At 33.4% G+C, this 9,837-nt stretch overlaps 1 protein-coding gene across 1 annotated transcript; it reads left to right on the top strand.

Annotated features, from left to right (window-relative positions):
- The first annotated feature begins 2,603 nt into the window (after positions 1–2,603).
- Positions 2,604–8,237, top strand: LOC126700991 (uncharacterized). Its single transcript, XM_050399142.1, has 2 exons — positions 2,604–3,104; positions 8,043–8,237. The coding sequence occupies exons 1-2, from the start codon at positions 2,604–2,606 to the stop codon at positions 8,235–8,237; spliced, it is 696 nt and encodes a 231-aa protein (XP_050255099.1).
- The last annotated feature ends 1,600 nt before the right edge of the window (positions 8,238–9,837 follow it).

Here is a 9,837-nt window from a genome sequence, read left to right as displayed (position 1 = left end):
CTTTCTTTCTTTTCTGTTCAGCTCCACTTTTTCTTGTTTCTCTGTTTCAGCCTCTTTCTTTTGTCTTCTGTTTCAGCCCTCTTTCTTGTTTCTGTTCAGCGCCACTTTTTTTGTTTCTGTTCAGCCCTCCTTTTCTTGTTAAGCACCTCCTCTCTGCTTCATTTAGTGCCTCCTTTTTGTTGTCTTCTTGTAGTCCTACGTTTTTTTTCTTTTTCTTTTTGACGTGTTGCCCTATTTTTTTCAGCCTAAGAACTTTTTCAGCCCAAAACGTTTTTCAGCCCTCTTCTTTTTATTTGTGGTTCAGCGCCTCCTTCTTTTCTTCTTTTCAGCCCTTCTTTTTTTCTTAAGCGCCTCATTCTCTTTTTCTTGCCAACTTCCAAGGCCAAAAATATTCTCTCTAGCTGCTTCACATCTCTTTTATTTGAGTAAATCTTTATTTTCTTCAAATCTGGAATAAAATTTAAATACCAAAATTATGCTAATCTCGATTTTATCTAGAGAAGTCACTAAGGTTTTTGTAATTGGAATTCAAAATAAAATCAATTTAAATAGAAGATACGCAGAGGAAAAGAAAGATGTTGCTTGAAAATCAACTTAATGAGAAAGAAACTTCTAGGAAATCGATTTCACCTAATCCCTCACTATGCTTTACTCATCTAGCTAATTGAATTTAATTCTTTCTATTTGTTAGCAATCTCCAAACTCTTCCAAAAGCCTCTTTCGACAGTCAATTGGAAACATTCTTGTTCATCAATTTACACGAGTATGCAATTTAATAAAGTAAGAAAGCATTAAGACCAACGATTTTAATACTACATAGGTTCATACAAGTCTTTCGATCTCTATATTTACCTATGCTGAAATATTCAAGATCTATCCTATAATTCCCTCTTTTGACAGCAAATCACAAGATTAAAATCATCTAATTAATGGCCAGCTAATTAGAAGCAATAAGCTTAGAATAAATCAGACAAACATGAACAGAAATTGTTCAAATTAACATAGAAAAGCAAGCATAGTTCGGAACTAGATTACATCGTTTCCCTAGAATAAAGAAAATTTAGTTCATGCTAAAAATTAAATTCAACATAAACAAATTCACCATAATTTTTCTGAGAAGATTTGAAGAAAAAAATGAACGCAAAAGAATCTTTTTCAATGTCTTTTCTGCTTCAGCACTCTTTTCTGCTTTATTGTTCAGCACCTCCCTTTTTCTGTTCAGCCCTCTTTCTTTCTTTTCTATTTTGGCTCCCTTTTTCTCTGCTTCAGCGTTCTTTTCTTGTTTTCTTTTAGCCCTACGTTTTTAAAGTCCAGCCCACAACTTGTTGCAGCCTAACACAACCCAAAAAGCCCAAAACGTTTTGCTTTAGCCCAAAACATTTTTCAGTTCAGAACGTTTTTTGCTTCAGCCCAAAACCTTTTTCAGTTCAGCCCACACCTTTTTCAGTTCAGCCCAAAAAGCCCAAAACGTTTTAGCACTTTTTTTTTTTTTTTTTTGTCTTCTGTTTCAGCGCCACTTTTCTTTTCTTCTTTTCAGCCCTTCTTTTTTTCTTAAGCGCCTCATTCTCTTTTTCTTGCCAACTTCCAAGGCCAAAAATATTCTCTCTAGCTGCTTCACATCTCTTTTATTTGAGTAAATCTTTATTTTCTTCAAATCTGGAATAAAATTTAAATAACAAAAATCAAGTCTAAAATCAACAAAATAAATAAAATCAGACTAAAGTTTAAAGTTGAGAAGTGATAAATTACACTCAATTATGCAAGTCATCAGTAGGCCTGCATGGCTCAAGACCCTTCCTTACACCTTTTGTATTTGTTTTATTTAAATATACTATTCTACAATAAAATTCACCATAAATCTTAAGTTGAAAATGTTTATTTGCAAAATAAATTTCTATATTTATTTGAACTATTTTAGTTAAATTTTCAATTTTTACTAATTTCTTATATTTATTTATATTTTAAATAATTATTAAATTAATTATAACATGATTGTGACTACTCAACTTTTAGTTGTATTGTTAACCAAAAAAAAAACTTTTTGTTGTATTTTATACATTTTTCTTTGACTATCCAACTTTTGTTCTGTATTTTATACTTTTTTTTTTTTTTTTTTTTGCTTTTGGCAATAGGTAGTTTGTCCTTGTCCTTGTGCCTAGGCTATTGGGTAGGCCTGCATGGCTCAGGACCCTTCCTTACACCTTTTGTATTTGTTTTATTTAAATATACTATTCTACTTTGTTTCAATCAGAAAGAAAAAAGGGTTGGCTTGTAAATCGAGTCCGAGAGACTCGATTTCCAAGTGAATACCATATGAAAAAAATGCCACATCAGACGTGATCAGATCATGAAAACCGAGTTTTTGAGACTCGATTTATAGTCCTAAATCGAGTCTTTTAAACTCGAGATGTTAGTAATATATATAGTTTGGAAACAGTGTCTACTAATTATATTGTTTGAAAAACAGTGTTAATTTCCAATTTTGGCCCTCTTAACTACATCAAACTCATAAATGGTTCACAATGCGTTACGATTCAAATCGTAACTCAAGGGCACCACCGATGGGATTTATTCACTGAGCTCATTGCTGAATCTCCCATCCTATGGGCACCACCCAGTTTGTACAACAAGTCGAAGAGAGCAAAGAAGAAGAAGACCAACACGAACGACATCATAATGTTGAAGCTAATAGGATACGAGAAGCACTAGACAACAATCTCGTCAAGAAGGTTCTAGAACAAGAACCTGAGATGCTCCCTTGCCATGCGTCTGCATCTCCGCTTTCTCTTCAACTGTCTTCCCTTGGGACGCCGCGTTTGGGCCCCTCCATCAAGGTGTGGGACCCTTACAACGTTTTGGCACCGCCTCTACCACCGTCGCCGCTGGGGGTTTTCTCCAAAAGCTTCTCATCCAATGCGATTGACAATGATCGGACGGTCCTGGAGGTGTTTTTGATTAACCACGGGGAGTGCGAGCTCAATCTGAGGCCTGATTTTGTCTCCAGATGGTGCCCCGAGGCGGCACTGATGGTTGCCGGGAAACGGCAAGCCAGGGCGTTGGCTGTGTTCTTGAATTTCCAACGGATTTTTAAGAAATGTGCCATGGTGTTCTTTGTGTTTGTGATCTTGTGTTAATTTTTAAATTTGAGTTTGTGTTTTGTGTTTGGTTTTGGGTTTGTGCTTTTTGTTCTTGTGTTGATGTTTAAATCTGTGATTGTGTTCTTGTTCAAAATGAATTAGATCTGAATTGATGTATTTTATTGTTTTTAATTTTGTTTTTTCTTTTTTAATTTCGTTAAAATTGATTAATAAATTTTTTTATATTTAAAAGCTGACATGGTATTTTTTAAATGCTAACTAAAATTTTTTATTATTTTTAATTGGCCATGTCAGCATCAATTTGCCACCTAAGCAATTTCCGTTGATGGGCTAATGGAAATGACCAAAATGGAACACGTTAATTGATTTAAGGACTAAAAGTGGTAAAATTAAAATATAAGAACTAAAATGGAAAAAAGTCAAAATGTAGGGACTAAAAGTGCATTTATGCCTTTTTTAAAAACAGTAAGTGGTATTTTTTATTTTTTTTATATATTTTTTATCAATGTTAACTAAGCGTATTGCTAGTGTTTAGGCCAAGCTTGGGCATGTGTCTAGACTCTAGCACATATCAACTCTCTCTTTCTCTCAAAAACGCACACACACACATTCATACACAGAGGCCATCATATAATAGTGTCATATCTATATACTTCAGTATGCAATATGACCTTCTCTTATTGCTCTTTCTTTAGAACAAAATAGAAATAAATGAGTATGCAATATATTAACAAATGAGTGTGCAATATGATCTCCTCAGTCCAATAATCATACCTTAACACACAATTGTAGATAGAGCACTATTGAACCTAAGTAACTAACAATGAAGAGCACATTTAGAACAATGTAAATCTTAGAGGAACTTACATCTACAACCTAAGTAACTAATATTGGTTTTTGATTCTCAGCATGCAGCCTCTATTTACTAGTTCTCATTCTTAACCTTCATTTGATTTAATAGGGTAGTTTAATAGGTTGAAATGTTTTGGGTAACCTAGTGGTTCATGAAGAGGTAGGACCATCTAAGGCCAACCTTTTCTTAGGAAAATGTATAATAGATCCTAATCAATCTCCAAGTAAGCAAGTGAAACCGGTAGCTCAGCTTCAGAAAATTCTAAAGTTTAGATTGGCCACAGATGCTGACATTCATAATCATCAAAGTATACCCAGAAAAATTGATCTCTAATCTTTAACAAACCCAAAAAAAGCATCAACACCCAACAAAAGGGAAAACACATTAATTAATATAAAAAATTAAAAAAACTCACCGACACAAAACGCCTTCTAATCTATAACAATGTCATCTCCCTCACTGTGTTGGCTTCATCTATCTATTTCCTTGGTTTCTCAATCTCTCCCAATCACTATTTCACCATTAGGGGTTCAAAAAGAAAGAAAGAAAAGAGTGACAGATTTGAACCAGTTTTTTTGGGTTGTTGGTATGTAGATAGAAAATTGAAGAGTATTGAAGAGAAAATAGTTCCAAGTCTGTGGCATTGAAGAGGAGAGAGTCCGGTCTGTGGTCATTGAAGAGCTGAAGTGATCTTCTTTGCCAAGATTCGCAGGGCCTAAGCTAAAGGGGAAAGGGGAAAATAACACACTGAAGAATGTTACTGTTGCTATATGATGCTGTATAGAGTGAATAATGGGAGAACTTTCACTAAACATTGTGCTTAAGGGAGATTTTTAAGCTTTTTTTATTTTTATTTTTATTTATTTTTATAATAAAATGTGAGACCCATGAGCACAATAGTTGATGAACATACAAAAAATAGGCTATTTTTTCCCAAAATTCATTTTCTACAAATAATGCAATAGGACTCATGAATAGTACAAAAAAATAGCTAAAAATTTATTTAAGCTAAAGCTTAAATTAGTTCCCAAACACACTCTCAATTAGGACTAAATATCCTAACTGTAATTCTTGACTCCCATTGTAATGGATAGGGGAAAATCTTTGAATATACCATCATCCTTCGACAGTATTAGTTATGCTTATTAGATGACTAGTATGAGAGCATTCCTTAAATCTGTAAATGAGAAAGAATGGTCATCATGAGTTGAATAGGGTTGGACCTAAAAGTCCTATACGTAGAACAATGGTCCAAGTAGCAACTCTTAGATTGTAACTACAATGGTAAAGGATTTAATTTCATCTTTATGGTAATCCCTCAAGAAGAATTTAGGAGAATCTATGTGTTTGAAATTTTTAGAAGGGCTTGGGTTATCCTTGAAACTATTTATGAGGGAACTAAAGTTGTTAAAAGCTCTTTTAAGTTTCAAACATTCATTTCTAAATTTGAAGATATTAGAATGAGTGAGAATGAAACTATTGAAAAATTCTATCCCAAACTTAATGACATGGAAAACTCCACCTTTAACCTTGATGAATAGATCTTGCGCCCAAAAGTTTTAGGAATGTTAAAAGATCTTTATACCTTAGACTAGTAAGAACAAGTCCTTGTCTCTTAAAACTGTGATAGAAGACAAGGGTGACACATTTGATGATGATGAGATGGATGATCATGATTTAGTTTATACCTTTTTTTATGCTAAAGATAAATTTCTGTTTCCATCATTGTAAACCTTTGTGAAATTTGTTAGGAAATTTTTGATGCATGAATGATGCAACTTTAATTTTGAAAAGGTATATGCTACTTTTGAAACTCCAACTCAGCATCCGTGTGGTGTTTCTAGGTCCAATAGAAAATTGACATGTGTATTATAAATTACAGATAAGCAGCTCGATTAAATTAAAATAAAAAGACAAAAATGCCCCCAAAAAATTTCAAAGCCCTGCCATTAAAACAACACGCATTTTTCCTTTTTTGAAAATCAAAATCTTCTCTACATCTCTACTTTCTCTCGCACCGCTCTCTCTCCTTCAAACCTCCATAGCAACTGCCTAGCATCGTCGTCGGAGCTACTGGACATAACCAATTCCGAAAAGATCGGCCTTTGTTTGGTCCAAAAACCCCAAAATCATCTCTCATTCTTGTTGCTTCCAAACCCAAAGCCAGAAGCTTTCTTGCTGTTTCCAACATCTGATATCGCAAAAAAGTTTTCTTCTCTTTTTCTATTTATTTATTTTTGTATTTTTTACATCTTATTTGTATTTTTTTTTCTTACTAAAAATGGGTCTATCTTTTTATGACGTTGGATTTGGCACCATTATCTTACCTGAAATGGTTTTATTCTGTTATGGGATGAGAACATCTGATGTTGCAAGATTTGTATGATGATGGATTTGGCTTTGCAAGTCTGTTATAGGGGTGAGATTTGGGTGTTTTTATTTACGGAAGAGATGGATCTAATGGGGACTTAGAGTTGGGGTTTGGAATTGTGAGTTTGGGGTTTATTTGCTATCATTGTTTTAATTTGTATTACTATCTTATTATCAATGTCTATAAACTTTACATATTAATTTTGATAGTTCTTTGTAGCTAATTTATGATGCTATTCATGTTGTGAGTTTGGGGTTTGATAGCTATTATACCTTGTTTTAGTTTGTATCCTATTTATTATCAACTATGAAGCACGGGTGCATTTCCAGATTCGGGTGCAGGTGCGGGACTCTGAAATTTTTGAAAAAGTAGGGTGCAAGTGTAATAGGGTGCGGCGATTAAAAAATTATTAAAAATATTTTTATTTATATTTTCTATATATTTTTACTAATAAAATATTCTTAAAAAATACATTACTATGCCTTGATTCACAAAACAAAGAAAGAAGAAGGCAAAAAACACAAAACAAAAAAGCAAACACAAAAGAAGTAACAAATATTCAGAATAAAATTGAGAAGGACAAATTTAGGATGTTCGGGCTCATTCAAAGTCGATTTCGGTTGTTCCGGCATGATTCAAGGCTGATTTCAGCCTGTTTCGGCCGATACGGCTTGATTCTAGCCAAATCTGCTCGGTTCGGCGTGAATTGAGCTGAGTCAATGCGAATTCGTGAAAAAAAAAAAAAAAAAAAAAGCTCAAACGCGGCACCGACGCGCGAGCAGTTGTGTCGGGCCACGTTGGACTCCAATGTGGCACCCTCTCAGCCGCGTCCGTGCTTCATAGATTATCAATGTCTATAAACTTTACATGGGATTGGGCTACCTAGATTAATATTGATGGTTCCCTGTAACTAATGTACGATACTACTCATGTTGGTTGCCAAGCCAAAGTAAGATCATATAACGATGCTACTCACGTTGGTCGCCAAGCTGAACTAAGATCATATAGTGCTAGCCATGTACTTTGTTACTTGAATATAATATAAGTTCTACTGTTAAGTTTAGTATACATTATATTTTAGTTGATATAATTTTTTTTTTCCAGGTGCAAAGATGGATGTGAAATTTTGTTCTATTGCAAAGTGGAAGAACATCTTGGATAGTATTTTTTACTTGAAAATTTTTTAGTTAGCATAGCTGAAAATTTGGATAAGTGATTGTATAGCCAAACATTAATTATAGTTGTCAATTTGGGAAACTTTTGTAACTAATGAAGTTACTCAAACATGATAGATTTTGTGTATGTTTGAGTAACTTCTAGTTAAAGACTAATTATATGCAAATGATGAAAATTTTTATGCAATAGTACATTTTATTCTTATATATTATTTTATATATATGCATGATATGGTTATTCAAGGTGAAGGATAGTTATGCATTGTCTTCTTTTTTATGACTTTGTGGTTAACCAGATAAGCCATCATCGACAGTCACAGTTAAAACACCTAAATCCACTGATTGAAGACAAATTAGTCACTATGTGACCTGTTCCACAGAAAGAAGGAAACCTGACGGTGACTGTAAGTAATTTGCAGTTTAGGTTTCATATTTTGGGACTTGTTTGTTTTGGATTTTGTGTTTTTTAGTTTCAGATTTTTGTAAATGTTTACATTAGGTAGATTAATTGTGGAAATGAAGTACTGTTAGTTTGTTTGTTGTAGGGAAAGAAAGTTCCAAGGTTCACAAGGAAGATGGCTGGGAGGTCTGAGCGGGGGAGGGCATTTTTTGTCGGTGACAAGCATGAAAATGTGGCCCATCCCAAAGGGAAGAGAAGGCCACCGGATTGTGGACCTGTTAGTCAGCTTATTTACAAGAAAACTTTCAGAAGCACGGCAGCCCCACCAAGCACACCATGATCAAAGAAGCATGACATAGACAAACTTTGTAGTCTATTTTTGGATACCACTAATTGTGTCTTTTCTAAGAATGCAAAAAAAAGAACAAGTGTATAACATTTGTTTACCTTTTGCACCACCATTAATTAACATGGATGTGAAACCTTAGATAATTTGGTAAATGTATTGATGGCAACACCAAAACATAGGAGGTGATATTATGAAATGAAATTATGCAGGTTGGTTTTTTGTTCATGGAATTGTTATCAGATGTGTGGAAACTCACTTCCTGGAATAAGCATCTTTGCTATAGTTGCATTGTAATTTAGTACAAAACTACTTGGAAAATTTTGCTAGTTATGAGCTGATAGTTTGTAATAGACCTTGATGGCAATGTGATGCATTAATGATAGAATAGTTGCATAGAAATCATGAATGATGACTGAGTACAATGTAAAATATATGGTTCAAGTTAATGGATTTTCAATTACACATAAGCTTTAATCATTGTAGGAGCCAACTTTGCTTCTACTATATCTGGTTTTTATGAAAATGATGTCGTTGTATCAGGAGTTGGAATACTTGTATAAAGCAATGTTAGAATTCCTCCAAAAATATACAATTTGAGATTTCATGAACAAAGTGCCATGTTTATCTATTTATTTTAATCTTTCAAAACAGACAATCCATCAAATGGGTGACAAAGTACATTACAAATCATAACAATAACATTAAAATGTAAAGTTGATCCAAATTAGCTAAACTTTTGGCAAAATCTTTTTGTGCTCCACTCTAGCCCCATTGCACCATATCATAAGAGTCACAATAATTACAAATGCAACCCACTATAACAACAATGCAATCCTCAACTTTTTCTCCTCCTTGTGGTGTACAACTAACTCATCTTGATCAACTCTATCTTTATCAATCTTTTGCATGTGTTCTTGTAGTTGACATATAACTCTATTTAAACCAACAAAGAATGCCCTCCCCTATTCAGACCTCCCAGCTCTCTTCTTGGTGAAGCTTGTAACTTTCTTTTTGTACCACCAACAAACCAGTAGGTAACACATTATAACGAATGAAACTTAAGAAATTGAACTCAAATAACTATTGAGACAACATCAACTTTAGCTAACATATCTCTAGCTAAAGTCAAGGAATCAGATAATAATGTTTAAGATTCTTATGTTATCCAATCACTACAAACTAATAATGTTTAAGAGTTCTTATGTAATCCAATCACTACAGATCTTTGTGTCATCTAGTAAAACAGATCTTCGTATATGATTTAATATAAATATAATTGGTGTTACTTAGAATTAATTAAGGAAGCAAGAAACAAAATATTCTATATTAGTTTCTTTAATAATTATTTAACAATGGGGTAGGCTATGTAATTATATCAACAGAAATATAATATCTACTAAACATAACAGCAGTAGAACATATATTCAAGTAACAAGGTACATTGTTAGCAATATATAATCTTACTTCAACTTGGCAACTAACATGAGTAGTATTGTACATTAGCTACAAGGAACTATCAATATTAATCTAGGCAGCCTAATCTAATGTAAAGTTTATAGACATTGATAATAAAATAGGATACAAACTAAAA

The sequence above is a fragment of the Quercus robur genome, chromosome 2 (assembly GCF_932294415.1).
Source record: "Quercus robur chromosome 2, dhQueRobu3.1, whole genome shotgun sequence".
NCBI classification, from domain to species: Eukaryota; Viridiplantae; Streptophyta; class Magnoliopsida; order Fagales; family Fagaceae; genus Quercus; species Quercus robur.
The sequence above is the reverse complement of the archived record's forward strand: the minus strand, read 5'-3'. Positions and strand labels throughout refer to the sequence as shown.